Source organism: Lissotriton helveticus, chromosome 4_1 (assembly GCF_964261635.1).
Source record: "Lissotriton helveticus chromosome 4_1, aLisHel1.1, whole genome shotgun sequence".
Taxonomy (NCBI): domain Eukaryota; kingdom Metazoa; phylum Chordata; class Amphibia; order Caudata; family Salamandridae; genus Lissotriton; species Lissotriton helveticus.
The window spans coordinates 1,458,456,320-1,458,484,223 of NC_136063.1; the positions used below are offsets into that span (position 1 = coordinate 1,458,456,320).

Sequence of the window (27,904 nt, forward strand, 5' to 3'; positions counted from 1 at the left end):
AATGTACACAATCAGCGAAGAATGTCAGTGGTTACACTAGTTTTACAGATGCGCTTGCAACCCCTATGAGGACTTTACACTCTTCCTAGTCAGAGGGTACTTTTAGCACTACTTTGACAGTTGGTTCTACCCCCAGCTTCTGGTTCATTGGCCGTTCTTCCCTGGACCTGAAATCAATGAGGATTACATCATCATGCTAATTTCCACCTACCAGGACACCGTAGGGGGGGAAAAACGAACAGTGTGTCTTGAATATGGTTACCTGCACAATGACTAATTTTTCCCCACACGGAAAGACCTTTTAAGAAACACCACTCCTCAGCCCCTTGAGGTGATTAATCTCTGGGGTTCAGTCTTCCCCCCTTCCCACACTCTCCTTACTGTACAGCGGAGACTGCAATGTCCAAGTCTCCAAGGGACTGAGCTGACAGGCGGCTCTACAGAAGTTCCAGCCGACAGCTGCTTGATCCGCTTCCTCCCGCCCAGCCAGCCACTCGATCTCAGTGCTGGCGCGGGGAGGATCGGGGAATGTCTCTCCCCTCTTCAGGAACTGCTGTTGGTTCTTCCGCCTAACCTGCCACACAATTTCGGAGCTGGCGCGGACAAGGCTCACCACCGCTTCCGATCCGCTTCCGCTTCTCCGCCTCACAGAGTCAGACGGCTCAACCGGGCATGCGCGGAGGTGAAGTGGCTCTACACCCGAGCCTGTCCAGCGCTGACGGCTCTGCCTCCTCCGCTCCTCCCACTTCAGGCCCAAAGGCCACGCTACCAGGCCGGCGCTATTCACCTCACGCTGGCCCAGGAATAGGCCCTCTGCTTCCACAACGACCGCTGCTCCAAACACACGGACCCTGTCTTCCCCACTCAGACAGCTGCTCTTCTCAGCTAGCAGTCTGCCACTACAGGTAGGAGGAGGGCTTCCGTTTAGTTATGTCGCCAGGGGAAATCAAGGGCAACCATGAGCCGAATTCATTGAGGGGCTAATCGAGGGGGCCGCAAAGAATAACCCCTCAGCCTTAATCCTCTCTTCTTCTTAGCAACACTTTGCCAGAGTCTTTCTAAAATCTTTCCAACTAGGCAGAGGACTGCGCTCCACAGCGCTGCAGTCTCCTTCACCCACTCACACCCCTTTCTTCCAGGCTAGGGGTTGGTCAGGCGCCCAGGGTCTCCAGTGATCCCACGCAGCGGGGACAAGACAAGTAACCCAAGGGAGGAAGGGTGGTGAATCAATAAGGCAGCGTCCTTAGACTGGGAGGTCAACCCTTTGACTATCCTACCATGCTACAGCCTGTCCTCCAGCTGACTCTCTCTGGTAAGACAAAATGGCTGACCAGCATTCCGCCTTATATAGGCCGACCCTCAGAGGTCCAGAAGGGACCAGAAGGTTCTGGAATGCCCTACTCTATCCTATGGGACAGGTCCCAGGTATGACAGTTGTGACAGTTGGTAGCCACCATTTTGTGACTCCAAGGGAATTCCTGTCAGGAAAGGCCTCTAGGCCTGAGGTGAAGAACTATGAGGGCGAAAAAACACCTATCCCCCAGACCAACACCATAAAAACCTAGTGGACACAAAAATAAATAAAGGCATGAGGGGCAAGAAGGGGACAAAATAAATAAATAATAGGAGGGACTACGCAAAGGGCCAGACAGGTCTAACAAGCAGTAACTACATGTCTTCTCCCTGTAGAAGGGTGGAATGCTACCCCCGCCGCCTAGGCCAGAGGGGGGGGGGATAGTATTCCAAAGTGTTTGACACCTTACACAAGATGTTTTGATAAAGCCAAACCAAAGTTAGCATTAACCGCGAGGATTATAATGCACTTAAGAGTATATGGTATGGCTATATCATAGAACAGCTACAAGGAAATGGTTCCGAAAGCTGCACTGGGGCTCAGCTCATGCTAGGGCACCCTCGCACATAAAACCAAGCACTCTGCCTCCAGGATTGTCAAACCCTACCATAGGAGTGGCTTATAGGTGTATATGTGTCTATGTAACCGCGCGGTGCCTGCCGCTTTGAGCATGTAAATGTGGTAGATATAGGTATACTATATCTAAGTAAGGGGTGATTACACCACCTTACACAGGCTGTTTGAACAGACCTGTGGTGTCAGTTTGGAAGGCAAACCAGGGGTGGCACAATACATGCTGCAGCTCTGGTAGGCCTAGGGTGCACCTATGCCCTGGGTACCTATGGTACACTATACAGGGGCTCACAAGGGTGACCCAATAACCAATCTGGTATGTACCTAAAGTACATGGAGTCCATTTTATAGAGAAAGCAGATAGTCTGGGGCCCTGAATAGCTGGGTCCCATGCCAACTAAGTCGAAAACAAGCAAAACACCAGGAAAAAAGTTGGGGTAACCATATAGTCAGATTCCACCTGCCTACATCTAGTACCTCTGGAAAAGATGGAGGAAGAACTCGATGTCTAGTCTGGAAGAATTGTTCTTACCTTTGCCTCAATCTTTAACTTCCATAGCCCCTTTCAAGAATCAATAACTAGAAGAAACGTTTCTTACCTTGTTTAAAATATGGACCAGTCCACCAGGAAACGGCCTGCCTACTGGGTAAGAGAAGGGATGGAAGATAGAAAAAGTTGCGGACCTGGGTAACAGGTATAATGCCGGGAGCAATGTGGAGATATGTACCAGTTGTGGGGAGCACCTTCCAAAAGCATTCAAGTTGATCCTGAAGCACCAACAAGAAGACTCCGACACTACTGCTGCTGCGTGAGTACCACCCAACTCAACTGAAAGGCAGCAAAACTCAGCACAGAGAAGCAGCTTGCAGCACCTGGGTTCCTAACTGTCTCCTGCTGTACTAGCTTCTCTTAACACGCTAGGCCAAGGATTACCGGTGGGCATTCTTGGAGCACTCGTATTATCTAGTGGGCACTTGCATACAAGAGACTTTTACATTTCTACATCTGAAAAAAGAGATAATTTTGTTAAGAACTGCTATACCATTTTGATCGTATAACAAACAAGTTAATTACCTTCGGTAACTCCTTATCTGATAGAGACTATCAAGCCACAGATTCCTTAACTTAGATTTATCTCCAGGTGCCGGACTGGATCCCCCAAAATATTTTGCGAGCAGTACCCTGGGTGCTGACCGGTAGCATTGTTCGCAGTGTCTATATAGGCGCCACCCCAGCGCGCTGTTAGTTTCTTTTTGCGACTTTCCACGCCAGGATCGCGGAACCATGACAATCAAGGAGCACTTGTGTGGAAAACTAAAGCCCTGGAAGGGGAACAGCCCTGCCCCAAGAAATCAGCTAGAGCATGGAGGATGGGTGGGTCGGTAATGAATCTGCGGCTAGATAGGTTGTCTACCAGAGTAGACAATACTGAAGGTAAGTAACGTGTTCATCTGCTAGAGACTGCTAGTCACAGATTGCTTACCTTACAATAGATACCAAAGCAATACCTCCCTGGAGGTAGGTCTGCAAAACTGTTTCACACTAGAAAGTCCAGCAGGGCCAAACGAGCAAAGTGCCCGTGCCGACATACCAGACTGTCCAGACACTAATGTCTTATAAATGTGTGAAGAGAAGCTGTGGGAGGCTGACTTAGTATATGGCGCACCCTTAATCCAGACAACCCTTAAGGCACTTATAATGGTCTTAGACAACCTTAGAGAGCTTTCTAAGTGGTAGCCATGGAGAGCAGCTTTCAGGCTGTAGTGTAGTTCCTATTTTCCCAATAGGCTCTGCGCATTGGAAAAATATCTTCAATAGTATAGACGTAGGACTGTGGTTAACTAGGTCTTCTACTGACGATATTAGACTTAAAGTTATGTGTGCCAGCTAGCTCAGAGTTCACTAGAAACTTTCTCGAATAGGCAAGGAGGGGTTTAACCTCCCTGGATAGACAAGAAGGGATTTAGTTTCTGACAACCATAGAACATGACAACTTTGCTCTCCCCTAATCAAGAGTATATCTCCAGAGTCGTGTGAAAACAAAAGACAACTTATTTTACTCAGTCAGTACGTGCATTCTTAGTTTCACCAGTTTGTAGAGAAATAAGAGATGGGCGTGTTTCAATAAAAGATGTTATTTATTGATCACTCTCTTTTCTCATACAAGAGAAATGAATCGCTATTATTGCAATACTCATAGTTAAGTAAAGTGCATGCAGTAAAAACAGAATTATAAAATAATACTGTAAAAGCATTTATATGGTTTCTTAGCCATATGATACTAAAATGGATAAAAGATATACATACATATATACATTGACTAATCGTACTCAACTGGTGCTTTTAACTACGCCTACCCCGGTGTACCTGACCTAAGCCTAATACTTAGGAGGGAGTAAGTAAGTAGCAGTTTAAGTTAAGTTTGCTTTGCCAAGAATCTGACTCAAGAATTCTCTGTAAGGGGTTAGTCAGTTCAGTACCTGGGATTTGGAAGGCTGGAGGGTTGGTATCTCTGTCTCAGGACTCGATATCCCAGTTACCCGCGAGGACGGCTGGAAACGCCGGAGGCTGGATTTCTCGGCAGGAGAAAAGGCAGCGTCTCTCTCAGCGCGTCAAAAGGGAGGGGCAGCGTCCGTGGGCTTTTCTGCTTCAGCTGGGCTCTCCGGCAAGTAGCGCTGCTCCAAGCTCGTCACCACCGTGTCTTAGCTTAGGGCAACGTCGGTATATTTATACCTGAAAGGTGCCGTGTTTGACGTAAGGATGGACATAAGACGTCAGCAAGAATGTCATAAGGACTGGTCGTTCTTACATTCTTTGCAGGAGTTCTCGAGCGAAATCAAAACAATGGTCGCGGGGATTTCCCAGGTCTGTTGGAGGTTTGATTTGTTTTGAGAACTCGGTGTGCTTCTCTAGGGGGCTGAAGGGATAGTGCTTGCTTAATGTGACAGCATGCGCTATGACCTAATCTGAAGACGGGTTTCTGTGCCGTTGTATGGACACTAGTGAATTAATAACCGGACAAGGGTCAGAAATAGGAGTATCAACATAGGTACCTAGATAAACACACTACACCCACTCCACGAAATGATGTACATATTTACTAACCTAAGCAATAGTAAACATAACTAACAGTGCATTTGTATACCGGACCACCCCAAAAAACATATATATTTTTTTTGTTGAAAAATGGCGTATGCAAAATGCACGAAATGAGTATAGGTACTGTATGCATTCAAGCAGTATAATCATTCAATAAGGAGATGCACATTTTATATCAGCATGAATGATTTGCGAAATTACATATGAAATGGCTCTTGATACAGGAAAAAAATTGCGAGACCATCTCATCACATATAAACACAATGAATTGCATATAAACTAGAGGTTGAGGTAATGTAATTACTCTAGTTTTCCTAAGAATAGAAGTTCTGTTCTCTAAGAATAGTTTTACTTTAAGCAGAAGATAAGTGCCAAAAAGGTAAATATTTTGGAATTTTGGGAAAAAGTTTTTGCTATTCAGAGGAGAAGAGAAAAAATAGTTCACAGTCACTTTGTTTTCAAAAGACTGAAGGCCAAATTCAGAGTTCAGGGAACGCCGTGTGCAAGTTTGTTTAAAATCATTCTCTCTGTTCCGGTGAAAACATCATTTCAGATAGATTCTCGAAAAAACAGTCTACAGCTTCAGGTGAGAGTTCGACTAGGTTAGAAAATGTCGCTACCATGCAGTCATGCGCATGATTGCTTTCACTGATGGTTTGATCAGAACTGCTTACAGAAGGTCGTACCTGGTCGATGCTGCTTTCATCTTGTACTTCACTACCCTTCAATCGCAGTGGTGAAGTCTCCACGAATGCCGTCATCAGGATAGGTAGCCGCTGGGGACAGCACAATGCATGAGCCTTTTACCGGACCCAACAAAGTATCTGCATCCAATGGTACGTCTGATTGTAGTGTAAGACAGGTGTCTAACACGCATTCTTCGCCGCATAGCATGCACCTTAATACAGGCATAACACAATTCTGCCAGATGGGTCTGAATGAAAGAAACCAGGTCATATTTAGATCTCGTAGCCGGGCTAAGCCAAGGACTTTAGTTATGTGGTCCCGGTAGCGGATAGCTAGGATCGTTTCTTCCATTGTAGCTGGAGTCTTGTCTGTGACATGGCTTGCCATAACGAAGCAAGAGTAGCAAGAATAAAATGCCTGCTACGAGTTCCAACAGGAGTGGAAGTCCGCCAAAGATGGAATGGACGAAATGTGGAAAAATACCCAGGATCGCTTTGAATGGTGTTAAAGCGCCTGAAAAAACTGTCTTAAATACACTGGCGATACCACTTGTATCAGAAATATTTAAGATTTCGTTCAACATTTCTGCGAAGTGTAGGGGGCAATTTGTTGATAACATTGAATGAATCTCTGCCGTTGTCCTTGCAACTTGGAGATCATTTGTTTCTTTTGATGACGTCAACTGGGTTGGCGTCTGTAGGAGCACAGTCTTCATTCTGCTTAAAGTATCAACTCGAATAGAAGAGATTTTTAAACTGGGCCATAACCTTCCCTCCCTGTCTGGAGCATCATTCGGGAACAATACTCTTTCACAGCACATGACCCTGGAAGTCACGCTTATGAGATAAGGTTTTCCTGGCAGCAAGCCACAACATCTGTGATCTACAATTAGAATGTAACTCCCGTTCGAAAGTCTTCTAAAGAATGGTTCTATTTGTGTTGCAGGTGTGCCTAACTGGTGACATGAAAGGTTATTTGAAGTCCCTTCACAGGCCCCATGCAAACTAATACCCTGACACAGAAGTATGCCACTTAGCAATCTTTCACAACTATTACCACTAAGAAATACACTCTGTCCGTTATTACTGACACATGTGTGTGTATAGGGCAAGTTCCATGTGGACTTAATGTATCCTTTACCCAACCTTTCATACTGGCCTGCCTGTATATATTTTTGGCAGTATTGAAACTGGAAAGTTGTTATCGGAATATTTATTATCCCATGTATTATCCATTCAATGACAGGTCGTTCTGACATTGTCAATGGTAAAATCTCTCAAGTTTTTCAATGCTCAGAATTGTATAGTCAGCACCCTTTTGTGCCAAACTGATTTGTTTATCAGTAAGGTTAAAGATATTAAATAATGACGTTGTGTTGATTAAACGCCAAGGCACATAGCCTGAACGCAGATTTTGTAACGTCCAGCCAAGCTGTACAATAGAACGTAATTGAGACTGACCGTGTTGCAACATAAGTAAGTCTTGTTCTATTATATCGATTGCAGAAGATACAATACTGTCCAGTGAATATATTCTGGAAGACAGAGTCATTAACCCATTGTCCACAACAGAAAGTGATTTTTCCAAATTAACACGGTCAATTTCCTGTATTTTTTCTGCTGTCTCAATTTGAGTTACTTTCCAAGCTTCGTTGTAAGCTGCATATATAGAGGCCGCTATGAAACGTTTTTGACGCTGTTTGCGTGGTCCCATGATGAAATCACGCAAGTCAGCACCTTCTTTAAGTAAAGTTAAGTGTTGCTTAATTTCTGACAGTGTGGATGTATGTAGCCATTGAAGGCAGAGTTTTCCCACACTATAAGTAGTTACAATCCCTGGATGTTGTCTCTGGGAGTATCTTGGGTCTGGCCTGGTCAATGTGAACCCCTGTATTTTGTTCAGGAATCTGTCTTGACAGTTATTTGTGTATGTGGGCCAGATCAACCATTTTTTCCAATCAGCATGTGTTCTGTTTTGGTTTAAAATATGGGATACGTCTATCTCAACATCCGTAGTGCTATTACTGGTAGGTGTTGGTTTTGGAATAGATGGTTTGTTTAAGTCTTTAATTTTGGCTAGGCCAAGACAGGATGTCTGTTGAATTGTATCATTCAAAAATATAATTTGTTCTGGGATCATGCAGGCTCTAAATAATGATTCTATACCTTGCACTTGCCAATCTTTTGTGCCCCAGATCGTTTTTGTTTCAATGTTATTGTTCCAGAAATCAAAACCGAAGGTATTCATTTTTTCAAAGAATGAGTCTGAATATATTAATTTTGTGTTTGTAAGCATGGTTTTCACTCCTGTCTTATTTAACAATTTGAAATAAAATGATTCTGCATTACTTGTGTTGAACCCTGAAAAGTATGAATATTTATCAAAATATGTCTTTGAACTGCCTTTTGGTGGAGTTGCACAATGTTCCCATTGGTTAAATTTTAAAACATTTCTAGGTTGGGTAGATTTATGCAGATAATGGTTACCATAATGGTTTTAACAAAACATTTGATCGTAATTAGATGAACCTTGCAAATAATCATGTTCTGTAAATTTAGATGACATTACTAGATCAGACATCATATCATTAATACTTTCAAAGTCCCAATCATCAGCAAATGTGCTTGGTTTTACAAAGTCACTTAATGAAATCTTAAATTGATGAGGATACTTCAGAAGCTCAACCGGACCATAGATTTCGTAATCAGTTTTGTCCCATGCTACCCCACCGGGTATAGGATTGGCTGTGTAGTTTACTGAAGAAAGGTCTCTTTTCTCTATGTGTGAAGACTTGTGTGGTTTCAGGACTAAGTTGATGTTCTGACTTGCTGTGTCCATTGTAACATATTTTCCCTCAATGAAATGTCCCAAGCATAGTACCATGATGAGCCAAAGTATGAGGATGAATACTCCTAGTGCCACCCAAAGTTCAATCCATGGAGAAATCAGATAGGTTTCTTGTAGTTGATGAAAGAGTTCCTTTGCTTTGTCTTTAAAAGTTTTTGTTGTCGGCTGTTCCTCAGGTTCACTTGGATCCTCAGAAAAATCATCGAAGTTGATGAAGTAGCCTGATGCTGTTCTGTCAATTGTTTCAATTGCTTCTGGATTCCTTTTCGTTTTTGGAATTTTCTTTGTTTCATTAGCATAGTCTGTGGTTACATCATTGTAGACTGGTGTTTCTTGATTTAAGATTTTAATTTGGGTTTCAAGAGGTTTAAGTTCCATGGCTTTGTTGCATAGTCCTTGTTGTTTTACTGTAGGTGTATCAATTGTGATTAGTCTTTCAGTTTGAACCTCTGTCTTTGTAGCAAACTTTGGTGTTCTACTACTTCTTGGGAGTCCACTTGGCCTACTACTTGTTATCGGCCACATGATTGTGGTTTAACCAGGTCGATGGATACAACTCGGTTCTCCTTTTTACCAGCAAGGGGCGGTAGTACTACTGATCTTGTCCGGTTGACAGACAAGACAGGAACTGCTTTTCTGTAAGAAGGCCCAAATTCCTTCTTCACCGCAATCTTTTCTCTGACCAGATCCCCGATTTTTGGAATCCAGACAGGCCTTGCTGGGACAGGTGGTTTCTCTTCAGTGGCTGTTGGCTGTTGCTTCAACTTTATGTTGCTCAGGTCTTTCCTCTTTTTGTTTAAGTCCTGTAAAATAGCCAAACGATCTTTGATATCAAAGCATTTTTCTTTAACCACTGAAGTTTGACTATCAAGGTCCTGGATTAGCATTCTAGTCCCAAACAATAGTTCGTACGGACTGAGACCTCTCAGAGATTTTCTTGGCAGATTATTAAGACTACGTTGGACACTTATTAAATGTTTGACCCACCCAGCTCCTGAACCTAATACCTTAGCTGTTATAGATTGCTCTATGCCCTGGTTTTTTCTTTACACCATCCCGTTTCCCTCAGGAAGGAGGTGACAAGAGTACCGCAATGCTATGCCCATGCCGGCCATGTCCGTCTCATAAGCTCGAGAGCTAAAAAGCAGGACCCTGGTCAGAATGTAGCATGCAAATTGCGTATATGCCATTATAGACTCGCAAATCTTTGTATAACAGTTCAGACGTCAGCCGAGAGCTGGGGTCTACATTTTAAGTGAAAATAGTCTCTACATGTTAATATGACGCATTATTCATACTGGGTATTTCATGTCGATAGCCTAATCCTTATTGGGTGAAACGCCATGGCAGTACGCCGTCTCGGTCACCACTGCGATCTCTGTTGCAATCTGGGCAGTTTTTTGCAAATATATGATGTTGCAGGCTCATTCCTGGCCACCAGTATGTTGATTGTAATTCTTCTAGAGAATCCTTAAGTGTAAGGTGTCTAAGACCCTCACCCATATGTGCGTCTGCTATTAACAAGCCTCTCCTGTCCATGTTTGGAATCACTCTATCCCCCACTCCAGGGATTCGAGCAAAAGGAACGGAGTTTGCATCGATTATGTATGTATAATTGAGTGGATACATGAGGGGTAGCGCTGAGCAGTCGCTTTTTGATGACGTTTTTACCGCTAGCATTGTTTCCCCGTCAATGTATTTTACTGAACGCTTTTTTGTAGCTACGGAAGCCGATTTAGTTGGTTCCGCTGTGGCTGTCTCAGCCAATGAATTCCCTGCAACGTGAACGCCATCACGCTGATGACTCAGTGAGTGTATCACGTGAGTCTTTGGTAGTTCTTTCTTTAAAAGAACTATTTGTTCCCAAAGCGATTTTTGCTTTATTGTGGCACCTGTGTCATCTTTGTATCCGTTTTCAACCCATTTCTGCAAGTCGTTATTGTATGATTTGACGCAGTAATATGAATCGCTCACTATTAGTGTCGGGAATTCGCGATCCGCATTATCTAGCGCCATTTTTAACGCTATTATGTCAGTTTGTTGTTCTGAATTGTTTTCCACTGAGTGTGTTTTTGAAAACAGAGGTCTTAATTTACCTCCGCGCCACACGTCTTTTGTAATCTCGCATGTGGCGTTATAAGCTTGTTCACACCAAACTGAGGGCTGAGCATGTCCGTCTGTATGTATTACACAGGCGTACTGTCGTACGGGCAGAATGTCGATTGGCAGAGGATATTCTCTTTCATATTCTAGATTTTTTAATTTTGTCAACTCTGGATCAAAATAGTATTTCACTCTGTCTGTAGCAATAGAATCTTCCCATTGTATCCATCTAGGATTCAGTGCCATAGTAGGTAAATTACATGGGGTTGTTAATGCCTCAAAGGATGATTCCGCTGTTCTGACTGTAATTTGTCTGCCGTCAGCTTGGTATCTTTCTCTTGCTACAGCTGTTTGAACCGCGTGAACAATGTTTTCCTTAATGCTGAATGTTTTTTCAGCTTCTGTGTATAAGTGTGATTTGTATGCTATTGGTACCTTTTCTCCCTCATTAGAGGTTAGGTATGTGAATCCGCATCTTCCTGGGATCACTCGAATCACAAGGTTGCGTGTGTTATCACGTGTTTGCAGTTTTGTTTTAACTAACATGTCTGTTTGTAAAGATCTCAAAATTTCTGTGTGTTTTTGAGTCCAATTGATTCTTTTAAAATCTGGTTTTATTAGGTCATAGAGAGGTTTAACCCTCTCTGCATAGTTTATAATGTAAGTTCTTCCAAAATTCAGGAAACCTAGAATTGATTGCAAGTTTTTCAGTGTTCTAGGTGCTTGGATTACAGCATATTTCTCTAGGAAATTGTCAGCCAGGCTTTTGCCTTCACTTGATAATTCATATCCTAAAAATAGGACAGTCATATGGGCAATTCTTGACTTCTTGAAGTTGAATTTGTAACCCTCTGCTGCGAACCCAAGTATTATGGTGTTCACTCTTTTCAAGTGAGTATCCAAGTCATTATCTGTTAGATAGATGTCATCGACATAAGATAATGCCTCATCATCATATATTTGTAGTAATTCTGTTACTCTTGCTGAGAATAATCCTGGGCTGTTCTTGAACCCTTGGGACAAACGACAGAAATTTTTCTGCGAGCCATTTATTGAGAAAGCGTCAAATATCTGCTTTCAGGTGCTATATTTTGACAAAAGAATCCATTAGAGATGTCTAATGTTGTTTTGTATTTTTTGCGCACTATGCTATTCATTAGTGCGGCACTGTGTGAGTTTTGTACTGCAAACGTTTTGCAGCATGAGTTAAGGTGTCTGTAGTCCAAAACTAGACGATATGAATCATCTGGTTTGGAGACAGGAAACAAAGGATTGTTCATTTGTGAGGTGCATGTTTCAATCACCCCCTGGTATTCAAGTTGGTCTAAGATCTCCCTGACCTGTTTTTTAGCTTCTTACTTAATTGGGTACTGCCTCTGTGCAGTTGGTTGAGATTTTAACTGGATCTTGTGAGGAGGAGAGTCCTCATCCCATCCCACATGATTTTTATATAGTGCAGGAGCCTGGGCTACTGCCCACTTTCTTGCAAGTGTATATTTTTTATGAATTGGAATATGATTTGAGAAGGCAGGCATAATCATTTCTTCGCCATGAGGGCACTCCCTGACAAACTCTGGTGGCCAGTCTTTTTCAGCTAGAAGGATGTCATAGCCCTTGGAGAGATTATCCCAAAATAGACCCCTTATTTTCCTAGTCTTATCTCCCTCTATACGTAAAGTTATTTCATATATTTTATGAGGTTTGCTAACTCTGGTATCTGCAGTTTCTACTTGAATGTATTCATTCGTGTCCACTGTCTCCAGATGATTCATCAGGATCTTGCGAGCTATGCTCACTTCTGCTGCGCTGTCTAGCATTGTCTGAGCCCACTCTCCGTTTTTCAGCTGAGTCCTCAGGATCCTCGGCATGTTTTATTATTTTAATGCTGGCTACCTTCTTCTTTGGAAATTGTAACTTTTTACTTTGATGAGCAGGTTCTTTGTCTTTGGACTTGACGAGCTCTTCCCTGTGTTCTGACCGTCCTCTTCTTTCCGATTTCTGCGAGGAAGTCTGAAAAGATCGAGAGGGACGTGTATCAATATCTTGATAGCTATCAGGTTTCTTCAAATTATCCCTATTTCTAAGGTTGTATTTTTTCTCAGAGGGCTCCCTCTGGGGAGACTTGTGTCCTTGGTCCGGAGATCTTTCTCTCCGCCGAGGAGACCTTCCTCTGGACTGGAATCTTTTTTCTTTGGGAGTGGATTGTTTCTTTCCATCCCAGTTCTTTTTTGAAGTGTTTAGATTATTTTTAATAAACACCTTTTCAGGATTTTCTATTAGTTGGGGTTTCACTGGTTTCCCACCCAAACTATCTCTTCCTAGTTCTTCATAGGATTTTTCTATGATTCTGGCTAGTTCAAATGGTTGGTCTGCTATATCTGTTTCCTTCAATCTTTGGCGGATCGCCACATTTGCTGCTTCCCCTTTTATGTTTGCTAGTAATATTGCCGAGACCTGCTTGAAGTCTTTCAGTAATTTCATACCCAGAGTTAAAGCAGGTTCTGGACCGTATTCATTTTGAATCTGTTTTAGCACTTCTGGTATTACCGCCATGGACGGAACACCATGTGTTTTTGTGTAAATGGAAGCAAAGACTGTACCCCAAGTGTCACAGTCCTCCACATGTGGTGCGATCCCCATTGGGAGACAGATAGTCAGAATTCTGTGTTCCTCCACAGGTGTGGTATCTGGAAATACCGCCTCTATTTGAGTGATTTTTTGTGCTAACCAGAATGGAATTTGTTCCCGTTTAATGGGTACTTTACCTAGACAGGCCTGTATGTTCTGTGGTGTGATTTTTTTTGTGTTCCCCTGATGAGGGGTCAGCTGTGGAATTTTAATAGCTGGTTGGACTGTTGAAGTCCGCATTACATATTGGACTAGTTGTCTGTGTATTTTAATCAGTTGTTTTAACTGTGTTAAAAGTTCTGTTACTGACATTTTTTCAATGTCTGGATGTGGTGTGTATTCGGCTAGAACCGGCCACGTCGCTCCTGGTCTACCTAGTGGACCGAGCCTGGTGATGTGATCATTATGTTTTAGGGCGCCTTTAAACCAGAGCAGGTGCTCTTGGTATTTGAGTGGTATTTCCACCTCCTCGAAAGGGGTGTACTCATCCGGAGGTTCCTCTATCTTGTAATAATGGAACTCCTTTGTTACAGCGTTTGCTGCTGGAAAATTTATCCATGAATAGAATACCTCTGTCTGCCGATATTCGTGTGCCTCAATTACGAATATGACTGTACCACCTCTCGGTGTTAGTCCATTTTCTATAAGTTTTAAGGTTATAGTTTTCCTTATGCTGACCGGGATGAGTATTGCACCCGGGTCTTGCTGTAGGAGACTTGTGTCTTCCTCTAGGAGTTGAGCTGCTATTCTAGCTGCCTCCCTATCTTCTTCAGTTTCTGACATTTTACTGTCAAGAAGGTTTTTTGTTGCAGATCAGGTTTTCAAGGAAACAAAGATTAGATGCACAATATTTTGGAACACTGTATCCTTCAACGTTGAATAAACCAAAAACCATACATAGGAGTCTCCTCCTACTAAGTTTGGCGGATTTAACCTTTCACCCACTCCAGACATCTTTGGAGTTTTATGGGAAAAAGGGTCTGTGTGAAAAAGCACGACTGAGTTACTCTAATGTCTTGCGTTAGATTTATCGCCTATCCAAACCGTTGGGCGCCATCTAGTGTAGTTCCTATTTTCCCAATAGGCTCTGCACATTGGAATAATATCTTCAATAGTATAGACGTAGGACTGTGGTTAACTAGGTCTTCTACTGACGATATTAGACTTAAAGTTATGTGTGCCAGCTAGCTCAGAGTTCACTAGAAACTTTCTTGAATAGGCAAGGAGGGGTTTAACCTCCCTGGATAGACAAGAAGGGATTTAGTTTCTGACAACCATAGAACATGACAACTTTGCTCTCCCCTAATCAAGAGTATATCTCCAGAGTCGTGTGAAAACAAAAGACAACTTATTTTACTCAGTCAGTACGTGCATTCTTAGTTTCACCAGTTTGTAGAGAAATAAGAGATGGGCGTGTTTCAATAAAAGATGTTATTTATCGATCAGTCTCTTTTCTCATACAACAGAAATGAATCGCTATTATTGCAATACTCATAGTTAAGTAAAGTGCATACAGTAAAAACAGAATTATAAAATAATACTGTAAAAGCATTTATATGGTTTCTTAGCCATATGATACTAAAATGGATAAAAGATATACATACATATATACATTGAATAATCGTACTCAACTGGTGCTTCTAACTACGCCTACCCCGGTGTACCTGACCTAAGCCTAATACTTGGGAGGGAGTTAGTAAGTAGCAGTTTAAGTTAAGTTTGCTTTGCCAAGAATCTGACTCAAGAATTCTCTGTAAGGGGTTAGTCAGTTCAGTACCTGGGATTTGGAAGGCTGGAGGGTTGGTATCTCTGTCTCAGGACTCGATATCTCAGTTACCCGCGAGGGCAGCTGGAAACGCCGGAGGCTGGATTTCTCGGCAGGAGAAAAGGCAGCGTCTCTCTCAGCGGCAGCGGCCGTGGGCTTTTCTGCTTCAGCTGGGCTCTCCGGCAAGTAGCGCTGCTCCAAGCTCGTCACCACCGTGTCTTAGCTTAGGGAAACGTCGGTATATTTATACCTGAAAGGTGCTGTGTTTGACGTAAGGATGGACATAACAATGGTCGCGGGGGTTTCCCAGGTCTGTTGGAGGTTTGATTTGTTTTGAGAACTCGGTGTGCTTCTCTAGGGGGCTGAAGGGATAGTGCTTGCTTAATGTGACAGCATGCGCTATGACCTAATCTGAAGACGGGTTTCTGTGCCGTTGTATGGACACTAGTGAATTAATAACCGGACAAGGGTCCGAAATAGGAGTATCAATATAGGTACCTAGATAAACACACTACAAGGCTTATCCTGAAGGAGTGTTAAGCGGCTTGTTTTACCAGATCTAATTATGTAGTGTAGGTTAAACGAAAAAGAGCCGCATGCTGTATAGATAAAAATGTCTATTTATTACACAACACCAACTAACAATTTGGTATATCTCCTGCCTCAACACAAATGCACAATACTTCAATCGCAAGAGGTAAGTAAGCACAATACACAGTGGTCTCCAGGGGAGACCATATATAAAGAAAGTGGAATGCGAACTGCAACTGAAGCCAGGACTTGGACCAAGAAATTCAGAATAGCTGGGGACACAAGGAACTACCCAAGGTAAGTAACCAGGAACCCCATGGAAGCTTTGTACAGAGTGGAAACACAGCAGCGTACTGAATAGAAGTCAACAGGAAAGTTGCAGTTCACGTTTTGAAAACGAAGGCCCCTTCCCAGTGAACCCTGAAGAAATCCCAGGAAAGACAGAAGGTTGGAGTCTCACCCACCTGTGGATACCCCAGGAATCGGGATACCTACAAAAGGGAAGCGGGTGCATAGATGTGAAGTGATGTCGAACACAGCTGTAGACCACAATTAAGGACTCCAGTAAAGATGCCGCTGGCCAAAACTGAGCAAGAGTCTGGTGGAATCCAAAGGTGGATTCTTGAAGAGGAGAACCCAGGGAGATTACTTCGGGTGTCCTTGATGCCCACAGGCCTGTTGTAGATACTGGAAGAAGCACAGATGACAAAGAAGACTTGCAGAACAGCAGGAGTCTTCCCTCACCAGGGAAGCAGGGTGTAAAGATGCGAAGTGATTTAGGAAACCGTCGTAGACTACAATGAAAGACTTACCGCTGGAGAAGACTGTGCAAGAGTATGGTAGAATCCAAGGGTGGATTCTTGAAGTGAAGAACCTGTAAGTCTATATCACTCAGAGGTGACTAGGAGGCACAGAAGAGCAATTGCCACCGATGACGGAGGGTTCAGAAGTGATGACGGTGACCTTGTTGGTGCAGCTGTGAGGACCAGGCGATGCTGAGGAAGCCAGGAGCTGTGCATGAGCTATCCCACGTCGGAAGTCGAGAACCAGGGGGTCAGTGTCCTGCGAGAGCACCAACAAGCCTTGGCAGCAGCAACAGGTGTGGAAAGCGAAGAAGGAGCAACGTTGGGACCAGCAAGGTCCAAGGGACTCACCACAAGCAGGAGAGTCAGAGCAGGCCTCAAGCAAGAAGGGGAGCCCACTGAAACAGGAGAGGACCCACAGGCCAAAGACACAAGCTCAAGCAGCTCACAATTAAGAAAGGCCCATGGTGCAAAGGATGTAGTGAAGACCCTGTACTTGGCAGGAAGAGATTCTGAAGGCTGGAGCTCCTTGATGCAGTCTCGGTTCCAGGCGAAGCCTAGAGAAGTCCAAGTGTCCAGAAGGTCGAAGAGTGACGTGGTTTCTGGCTTGAGTCTAGTCCCACGACGAATCCGAAGACCCATCCACAGGTAAGCCCTTTTATAGCGAAAATAAAGGGATTAGGACGACTCAGGGGTCCCTTCCAGAGGAGGGGCTGGACTGAGGGGAGGATACTCCCATGTCCTTTGTCCAGTTTGATGCCTGAGCGGGAGACAAGGGCTCCCTGAACTGGCTCAAACTGGAGTATGCAAGGAGGGCACTGAATATACTGTTCAAATCTGTCTGGTGGTGCTTGCAAGCACCCCCCAACCCAGCCCAATACACTAAGTCCTGACTGGGAGGTGGCCACACCTCACTGTGACAGGAAACCTCTTGTTCTACCTTCCCCTGCTCGAGCTCAACTCAGCAGTAGGAGGCCAAAATCGTGACTGTGGTCGGCAGCAGCACTAGCTTGCTAGCAGACCTTGAAAGGCAATTACATGGAGTACCAGCGGCTTTGTGGAGGAGCCACCCCCAGTGCACCGTTACTGGTGTTGGGGTATGATTCCAACATGTTTGATACCAAACATGCCCAGGTTCGGCACAGCCACTATATAGTTAGCCATCGTGTAATGACTCTATGCATCAAAATGTCTGACCGCACTTACAAAGCGTGGAGAATCTATTTTGGGGTTTGTATGGGGTGTCCTGCTCATGCAGGAGCACCCACACACTTACAACCCAGCACCCTGCCTTCAGAAATGAAAAGCATGCCTTATGGATGACATAGGTTCTAAGTGTAGTGACCTCAAATAGAAGGAAACTTATATCTGTCCTACGTGGTGCTAGCATCAGCTTTCACAGGCTGCAATGGCAGGTTTGTAGTCACAGTTTGAGTGGTCTCTCATGGGTAACCGAATACATGCTGCAGCCCATGGGAGACCCCGGGTACACCTATGTCCTGGGTACCTCAGTACCATATACTAGAGACTTACAGGGGTACACCAGTAGCCAAGTGTGGAGGTACAAAAGTACTTACCAAGTCAAATTTAGGTAGGTAGCATAGTGACTGGGGTCACGATTAGCAGGATACCAGTCAGACTAGTCAAAAAAACATACTGACACCAGCAAAAAGTGGGGGCAACCATGAAAGCAAATCCTACTTTCCTACAGAAGCCCACATTGCTGCCTGCAGATATCCAGGACTGGAATTCCACGTGCTAACACAGTGGTCACAACATTAGCTCTGGTGGAATGAGCACGCAAACACTCAGGGGGTTGCTTACTTGGCTAATGCATAGCAGATCTTAATGCACAACACAATCCATCGGGAGATGACATGCCCTGCAAAGAGTTGGTCGTCCACCCAGAACGCTCGTGTGTGGTCAAGGTAGAACGACAATGCTCTCCGGGTCCAGACGGTGAAGGCACTTCTCTTCCTTGGAGGAATGTGGTGGAGCAAAAAAAAGTAGGAAGGGAGATGGACTGGTCTCCATGCAAGGGAGTGACTACTTTCAACAGAAAGGAATCTCTAGTGCATAGAACTAGACTGTCTGGGTAGCCTTTCATGTATGGAGTCTTAGTTGACAAAGCCTTAAGCTCATTGACCCACCGAGCCGATATTCTGCCACCAGGAAGACAGTCTTGATGGTAAGGAGCCCGCATCTCTGCACACCATGCCACAAACTTGCCCTTACAGCAGGCGTACACCGTTTTGGTGGAGGGACGATTGGCTAACAAGATAACATTGCAGACTTCGGGCTGTAAACTGTTGTCGCACAATCTCCACGCAACAAGGCAGAGCATTGACAGGTGCGGCTGGAGAACCCTTCCCTGCTGCTGCGACAGGAGACCCTTCAGAAGTTGCGGCCTTAATAGAGGACCGATGACCATGCCCAACAGTTTGGGGTACCAAACTCTCAGAGCCCAGTCCAGAGCCATAAGGATGACTTGGGTGCAGTCGTTCCGGATGTTCTTCAGAACTCTGAGCAGGAATAGTATGGAAGGAAAGGTGTACAAGAGGCCTGAGCTCCAACAGAGATATGCCCTTACGTTCCAGTCATGTCCAGAGATGCAGGGCCTCTTGACAAAGGGTCCACATCACTCACCCTGTTTGCGGCAGTACCACGTGGCGGAGGTGTTGTCTGTGAACTTTTGTTCTAGCCTTTCATTGATGGAGGGTAGAAAGGCTTTTAATGCCAGCCAGATCACACGGAGCTCCAGAAGGTTAAAGTGGAGTCCAGATTCTGCCAGAGCCCAGATGACTCGGATCTCCACCTCTCTCAGATGGCTGTCCTTTCCCAGGAGTGACACATATTAAGGGAGAGGGGTCTGCCGCTGACCCAATCACAGTTTAACAACCACTGCAGATCTCTTGCATTACCTCCAAGATCTGGACCATGTCAGAGAGATTCCCCATATGCTGTGCCCATTGGAACTTCAGGCCCCACTGCAGAACCTGCATCGGTCATTGGGCATGTGTCATAAGCAGAATGCAAGATGCCATGAGTCCAGCAGGGTAGAGGCTGAAACATCAGTATCATAGATTAAATATCCTGGACTGGCCATTCAGGAGTATAAACCCAAAACTACACTCTGTCCAGAACAGTCCGCTAAAAGGGAGTATCTGAGCGGGATTCAGGTGTGACTTCAGCACATTGATAATGAACCCCAGCAAAAGCAGGAGTTCCACCATAGTCTGGAGGTGGGAGACGGCAGCCTGAGGAGAGATAGGGGAAGACTGGCAACCCTGATCTCCACAGATGAACTGCAACCACTGTCATAACCTTGGTGAACGCCTGAGGGGCCCTGGAAGGTCAAAAGGGAGCACGCAAACTGAAAGTGCTCATGGTCCACCATAAATCAGAGGTAACGCCTGTGGGCAGGCAGGACGTGGAAGTATAAGTCCTGCAAGTCCAACACTACCATCCAGTGATTTTGATTTGAATTCAAATTTGTAGAACGCAACTTATGACCGGAGAGTCTGAGCTCTTACCAGTAACCTGTAACTTGGCAACGGAAATAAAATTAGTCATGCTTAACAGCAAAGTTTTCAGAGATTTCCTGAAACTTGAAAGCAAGGTGGCTGCTTTCTAATTCTGATGGAGACGGTTCCAATTATGAGCAGTGCAAATGACAAAGCTTCTGTCTTCCCAGGAGGACAGTTCGCTGCGAGGGGACTACCATATTTCTTGTAGAGCTATTACGAAGAGTCCTGCAAGGCCAGCACAATCAAGCCCGTTGAAAATGATCAGTTTCTTTACGGAAGCCAGTATAGCCTCCTAATCACTTGTTTGGGCGAATGGAATCTAGGGACCTTCATGAGCATCCGGGTTGCCAAGGTTAGAAGAATTTGCAGTTTGTTCAGTGAATTTTTCTGAAAGTTTGATAGAGGCCATTACAATAGTCTACTCTGGATAGGACTAATGCAACAACAATTGTCAAATGGCAATTTTCTTAATGCATAGGGTTTAAAAGGACGCTGCAATCAATCTGTTTACTTGCTCTTTGAATGTTAATCTACCATCAATTAAGACACCAAGGCTCACTCAAGTCCAGTCTCAGGGCAGATAGGACTTGAGTGAGCGAGAGCATTCTGAACTGCTTCTTGAGCAAGAAATTAGGGGGGAGGCCTCCATCCTTCTTGGGTACCAGGAAGTAGAGGTAATTACAACGATTACCTACTTCTGGCATCGGCATCCTCTCTCCCTTGGCCTTGGCCAAGAGAGTCACTACTTCTTGGCAGAGCAAGGAGAGATAGTCGTCCGTCAGCTTGTTATAAGTGGATGACATGGGTAAAGAGAAGGGAGTAGCCCCTTCAGACAGTTTGAAGAACCCAGCGGTCTGATGTTATTGACTTCCAGTGGGGCAGGTGATGGTGTATCCTGCTTCTCACTGGGTGTCCATGATGGAGAGAGGGCAAACTAAAGGGGTTTGGAGGCTGTGGCTACTGGGGTAGGGGGGTTGGACTGGCTCTACCTCTGGCACTTTGTCCAGGCAGAGGCTAGGAAGCTTGTGCGCTGTGTAAAGACACTGCTGGAAGCCCCTTCCTTGGCCACAAAAGGAGCAAAAGGAGGACTGAGGTTGGCGAGGGGGCCATAAAAAGGCCCAAGGACCTGACTGTAACCTTGCTATCCTTAATGTGTTACAGCGCTACGTCCACCTTGTCTCCGACGAGGCAAAAGCCATCAACGGGCATGTCCATAAGCAATGCTGGGACATCCCCAGAAAAGCCAGTTGTCCTCAACCAGGTGTGGTGACACAAAGTCCACATATTATGAAACCGCTCTGCCCAGCAAATCGGTTGTATCCAGCCCACATCGAAGTATGAACTTTTGCTGCATCTTTCCCGTCAGCAATAGCTTAGGGAAGTGTGGCCCGGGCCTCCTCCAAGACCACAGGCAGTAGTTGTGCCACCGAATCCCACAAGAGGTGGCAGTGATAGCTCAAAAGGCATGCAATTTTCACGGACCACAGTGTCAGACTGGTGGTGGAAAACATTTTCTTTCCTAAGGTGTCCAGCCTCTTGGATTCCCTATCCGGTGGAGTGGTAGGGAATGTGCCAGGATTTACATGGGAGGTGTGAAGAAATTGGGGTCCCCTGTGGTAGGGCAGGGCTCTGGTAGCGGGATATTGTCATGTTCACATGAACCCCTGTGCTGGGTTTGGGCCAAGTACCCAGGAGGATATCTCTGAGGACTTTATTAAATGGCAGACGCGATTCTGAGGGGGTCACTCCCGACTGAAGGATCTCCGTTAAGACGTTAGTCTTGAGTGCCACTGAGGGCAGGCTAAAGGTTCAGGACTCAGCCGCCCTTCTCACCACCAGAGCAAATGAGGAGAGAAGATGCCAGTATCTGAAGAAGTGCCCAGTCCGCTAGCGTCCGTCAAATCCTCGCGCCAGTCCATGTTGGGGTCTAGGGGCTAATATTCTTCAGGATCCAGCGACCCCTCCCATTCCTAACCGAATTCCGGCCCATAGGCATAGAACTTAGGCTTTGTCCTGGAATATGTGTCTCCAGTCGGCGCCAGAGCCTGCGTTGGACAGCACCCCAACAGCATGGAGTCAGAATGAGAAAGGGGATCGCGCAGCAGGGTTGTACTGGCATCGAGACCGGCGTCGGGAAAGGGTGGCACAACTGGTGGAGGTCCAGATCCATCGATGCATTCAAGGGGCCCAACTGGAACCGGGGATTGAACTGCCAGCAGAAATCCGGTGGGGGCCACTCCGGAACATGCAGGGCCCAGAGGCGCACCAGCAGGAACGGGTCACCCAAATATGAGGTGCATGGCCTCATAAATTTCGCAGAATTGGGCAGTCCCAGACACAGACTCAACCGCGGAGCTAGGCCTCAAATGACGACGATCATTTGTCTCGTCGGATGACATTGACATACGGGAAGAAGTTGAAGACCTCTTTGACTTCTTGCTCTTCTTCTTATGGTGGGACTTATCCAAAGACAACATCAACTAGGACAGGTTCTTGGGCTCCGTGACCTTCCTGTTTAGCAGGATGGAGACTGTGTCAGCATTGCACATTGAGCGGCAAGGAGCTTGAGGGAGTGCTCCCTTAAGTACTTGGGGAGCATAATGTGGCAGTCGACGCAGGTCTTCACATCGTGGTCACGCTTGAGGCACCAGGTGCAGGCCTATCACAGACATCTGTGGATGACAGGCACCGTAGGGCTTGAAGCCAGGTTTCCAGGTTGACATACCTGCTACACCAGGAGAAAATCTAAAAAAGGAACAAAATGGATAAAAAGGTCAGTAAAAAAATGACTGGTATAGCTCTCTCCAGAGCTGCACTAACAGGAGGAAAATAAAAAAAACAGGACATCAGCGCGCTGAGGTAGCACTCAGATAGGCACCGAGCACATCACTTCCGATGTGGAAGACACCAATGATACCCCACGGAGCCAATGTCACCTACCGGCGCTCAGGGGTACTGCGCATGAAAAGATTTCAGGATCCAGTCTGACACCTGGAGATAATACTAAGGGAAGAAATCTGCTGCTCGAAGTCTCCATCAGAATATTTTTATTATTATTGATATATTTTTGTATTAACGGTTTCTCTTTTTATTCCAACATGATACAGTGCTTTATGTTGTTTCTTAACTCAACAGCATTTTGTTTCACAAAAGGCATCAAATGCTATTCGTCCTAGGGATTGCATAGCTACCTGTGTCAGGCTATTAAAGATTCACCATAAATCTCCTTACTGAAACTAGTTTAGTTCTTTCAATTCCCTTTCATGGTTAGTGTGGAAAGCTCAGCCTTAAGTCAATCTCTCCCAGGGCCTTCCAGTGGATTTTCCTGCAGAGATATCACACATTTGTGAAATTTGACCATCTAATGCAGCATATAACTAAAATAGGTGTAAAATTACAGACAACATCCTGAAATTGCATTAAGTTAGACGTGAACCAACTCTACTCTTAAGCATGAATACCTTTACATGAGTTTTCATAAACAGGAGTTTTCAAGAAAGGAAAGACATAGGTGTTTTCCCAGGCACACAGGATAGAACTTTGCCATAGATTTCTTTAAAGTTTAACAGTAACTAAATACATACAGCACACAATCACAGAAACGGAATAAACCGGAACCCAAACAAAGTATTATGCATTAATTAGATTTGCTTACCTTAGAATGTCCCATTATTTTAGGGAAGGTGTAAGAAGAACATCCCTCTGGACTCTGGCCTAGCTGGCTGAAAGGGGTATGGAAGGTAGCCTGCATAAAACAAAGCGTAGACATTTTAGTGAAGTAATCTTGGCATGGCAGTTATTGTTCTACCATACTGCGAACTCGATTTACATCCGTCACTGCTGGATGTCTTGATGTACCATTGCACACTTTTCCTAAATAGCTCTAGTTATTGTTTTCACAACAAACGAGCAAGTAGTTTATTTTTTTTTAATTGCTGAGCTTTAAATAGCGCAAACTTGACCCGAAGGCATTGGAGCGCTTCACAATATTTGTATGATTCAGAAAAGGGGGTGGTGATGAACAGAGTGCCTGAATTAAGCAGACCACTCTTACCCAGTCCAAAGATCAGGGCTTGATCCATCACCGTTTTTTAGCTCACTGCACCATCCCAGCTCAGAACTTGGCTATATGCAAATTAGTCTGTTCCTGTCCCAGTGCATGATGGGAACAGGGCAAACCAAACTACCAAGCCAATTCTTATACTGGGAAGGAAACAAGCTTCCGGGGACCGGTTTCTGCCATTTCAGGCGTCGTAGGCCCGGCTTGCTTGAATCCTGATGGTGCAATGAGCAAGGGACTCACATTTGAGTATACCCTTCCACGCTTATGGTGGACAAAATGATTCAGAAAAGGGGGTGGTGATGAACAGAGTGCCTGAATTAAGCAGACCACTCTTACCCAGTCCAAAGATCAGGGCTTGCTCCATCACCGTTTTTTAGCTCACTGCACCATCCCAGCTCAGAACTTGGCTATATGCAAATTAGTCTGTTCCTGTCTCAGTGCATGATGGGAACAGGGCAAACCAAACTACCAAGCCAATTCTTATACTGGGAAGGAAACAAGCTTCCGGGGACCGGTTTCTGCCATTTCAGGCGTCGTCGGCCCGGCTTGCTTGAATCCTGATGGTGCAATGAGCAAGGGACTCACATCTGAGTATACCCTTCCACGCTTATGGTGGACAAAATGATTCAGAAAAGGGGGTGGTGATGAACAGAGTGCCTGAATTAAGCAGACCACTCTTACCCAGTCCAAAGATCAGGGCTTGATCCATCACCGTTTTTTAGCTCACTGCACCATCCCAGCTCAGAACTTGGCTATATGCAAATTAGTCTGTTCCTGTCCCAGTGCATGATGGGAACAATGCAAACCAAACTACCAAGCCAATTCTTATACTGGGAAGGAAACAACTTCCGGGGACCGGTTTCTGCCATTTCAGGCGTCGTCGGCCCGGCTTGCTTGAATCCTGATGGTGCAATGAGCAAGGGACTCACATCTGAGTATACCCTTCCACGCTTATGGTGGACAAAATGATTCAGAAAAGGGGATGGTGATGAACAGAGTGCCTGAATTAAGCAGACCACTCTTACCCAGTCCAAAGATCAGGGCTTGATCCATCACCGTTTTTTAGCTCACTGCACCATCCCAGCTCAGAACTTGGCTATATGCAAATTAGTCTGTTCCTGTCCCAGTGCATGATGGGAACAGGGCAAACCAAACTACCAAGCCAATTCTTATACTGGGAAGGAAACAAGCTTGTCTCCTTTCTGGTGAAGAATTGGCTTGGTAGTTTGGTCTGCCCTGTTCCCATGATGCACTGGGCCAGGGACAGACTAATTTGCATATAGCCAGGTTCTGAGCTGGGATGGGGCAGTGAGCTAAATAACGGTGATGGATCAAGCCCTGATCTTTGGACTGGGTAAGAGTGGTCTGCTTAATTCAGACACTCTGTTCATCACCACCCCCTTTTCTGAATCGTTTTTGGCCACTATAGGTGTGGCAGGGTATACTCAGACATGAGTCCCTTGCTCACTGCTCCATCAGGATTCAAGCAAGCCGGGCCGACGAGGCTGAAATGCCAGAAACCGGTCCCCGGTAGCTTGTCTTCTTTCTGGTGAAGAATTGGCTTGGTAGTTTGGTCTGCCCTGTTCCCATGATGCACTGGGCCAGGGACAGACTAATTGGCATATAGCCAGGTTCTGAGCTGGGATGGGGCAGTGAGCTAAATAACGGTGATGGATCAAGCCCTGATCTTTGGACTGGGTAAGAGTGGTCTGCTTAATTCAGACACTCTGTTCATCACCACCCCCTTTTCTGAATCGTTTTTGGCCACTATAGGTGTGGCAGGGTATACTCAGACATGAGTCCCTTGCTCACTGCTCCATCAGGATTCAAGCAAGCCGGGCCGACGAGGCTGAAATGCCAGAAACCGGTCCCCGGTAGCTTGTCTCCTTTCTGGTGAAGAATTGGCTTGGTAGTTTGGTCTGCCCTGTTCCCATGATGCACTGGGCCAGGGACAGACTCATTTGCATATAGCCAGGTTCTGAGCTGGGATGGGGCAGTGAGCTAAATAACGGTGATGGATCAAGCCCTGATCTTTGGACTGGGTAAGAGTGGTCTGCTTAATTCAGACACTCTGTTCATCACCACCCCCTTTTCTGAATCACAATATTTGTATAGCAGTAATTATGTGGTTTACAAATTGAGGTAGACAGAGGTAAACATGGCAGTACATGAACGAAACATATGAAGGCATTAGTATCAGTAGCAGGTACATTTTGAGGTAGAAAGAGCATGGGAATGTAGATATTGCTTCAGCAGTGCATCGTAGCCGTGCTTATTGGGGTAAGCATAAAGACAATGGCAGTATGTAAACCAAATGTATGAAGGCGTTGGGATCAGTAGCGGACGCATTTTTGAGGTAGAAACAGCACATATCTATATAAATAATGTTTTAGCAGCGCATAGTTATATTTGCACAGGGTTTCACGGGGAAAGAGTAAATATACATAGAGCCAGTCGAACAGATGTATACATTCTTGAGGTAGAAAGAGCATATAGATATATTGTTTTAACAGCGCACAGTAACAGAAAATATGGAGGTAGGCATAAAGACGAAAGACGAAATAGCAGTGCAAAAGCGAAACATATGAAGGCATTAGGATCAATAGCGGATACATTTTTGAGGTAGAATAATCACACACACACACATATATATATATAGCGTTACCATAGTCCAGGACGAAGGCTTCACCACAGTTCTTAGGCTATCACTGGGTATGAAGGTTTGACTTTTTTTTTGTGTATCAATGAGTAGAGGGTACTTTTTGCAGCGGCGTTAATATGCTCCTTCATGCTTAAGTCAATGTTGAGTGCGATTCCCAGGGATTTAACAGAGCCAGAGATGGAGAATGTGCAGTTTAGTGCAGTGATGCTGTTGAGCCAGCTAGCTATGGGAAAGGATTTTTCTCTGGGTTGGATGAGGACGAATTCTGTTTTTTGGGGGTTGAGTTTGAGGTGGTTTCTGGTTAGTATGGATTGAACTGTGTGTAGAGTGCTATTTAGGTGCTGGATGTCACTGACTGATGAGATTTTCACGTAGAGCTGGGTGTCACCTGCACAGAGATGATAGGCAATTCGAGCTTGCTTAAGGATCGCTGCTAAAGATTCCATATAGAAGTTGAATAGTGCAAGAGACTGGGTTGATCCTTGCAGGACAACTAGTGAGACTGGCGATGGCATTGAGATTTCATAGCTGAATTTGATTAGCTGTGAGCGCTTTCTTAAGAAAGAGGTGAACCACTGGAGGACAGTTCCTTTGATGCCTACTCTCTTTGAGACGGTGTGTAGGAGGATGTCGTGGTTGACAGTGTTGAAGGCGGCGGATTGGTCCAGGAGGACTAGGAAGCATGCTTGTCCTTTGTCCAGAGCTCTTTGAAGATCCTCCACGATGTTCAGTATGGCAGTTTCTGTACTGCAGCCTTTCCTGAAGCCTGACTGGAAGAAGTTAAGTAAGCACACATTTTTCAATGGTTTTGGCGCGAAGAGTGAGTTAGTTATGGGTCTGTAGTTAAGGTCATTAGGGTTGGCGTATTTGAGGAAAGCCGGCATGAAGCAGCTCGATAGGGAGAAATTGATGATTTTGGTCCATCAGGGTAGATGTGACTAAACTTTTTGGGGGGACTTTTTGCCTATGCTGCTCGTTGCTCGCTGTGCCCAGGGAACCCTGATGACCCTACTTGCTGCTGGCTGCTGACCATCACGCCGTCCCTCTTTTTTGCCAGAGCCCGCCGCACCCCTCTCGCTGCTACACTTTAATTCAACTCTTGTGTGGCCACCGAGTGGAGGGGGAGCGCCTGCCGGGAAGAGACTACATCCGCCAGCTGCCTTTGCGGCCGGAGCCGCACCTGGGAGCATCGCGCCAAGCGGCGCATAAATTAAGGCACTACCTCCGGTGGAGCGGGGGACTTTTTTGCCTATGCTGCTCG

The 27,904-nt window shown here is 45.2% G+C and overlaps 1 protein-coding gene across 2 annotated transcripts in view; it reads right to left on the reverse strand.

The window, feature by feature from the left end:
* The window catches only part of LOC144829176 (enoyl-CoA delta isomerase 2-like), a 530,023-nt gene that overhangs the window by 78,748 nt on the left and 423,371 nt on the right, over window positions 1–27,904 (reverse strand). For both annotated transcript variants that reach the window (XM_078688045.1, XM_078688046.1), the window contains exon 8: window positions 23,574–23,663. In XM_078688045.1, coding sequence (XP_078544171.1) covers window positions 23,574–23,663 — 90 coding nt within the window. The remainder of the gene's footprint in view (window positions 1–23,573; window positions 23,664–27,904) is intronic.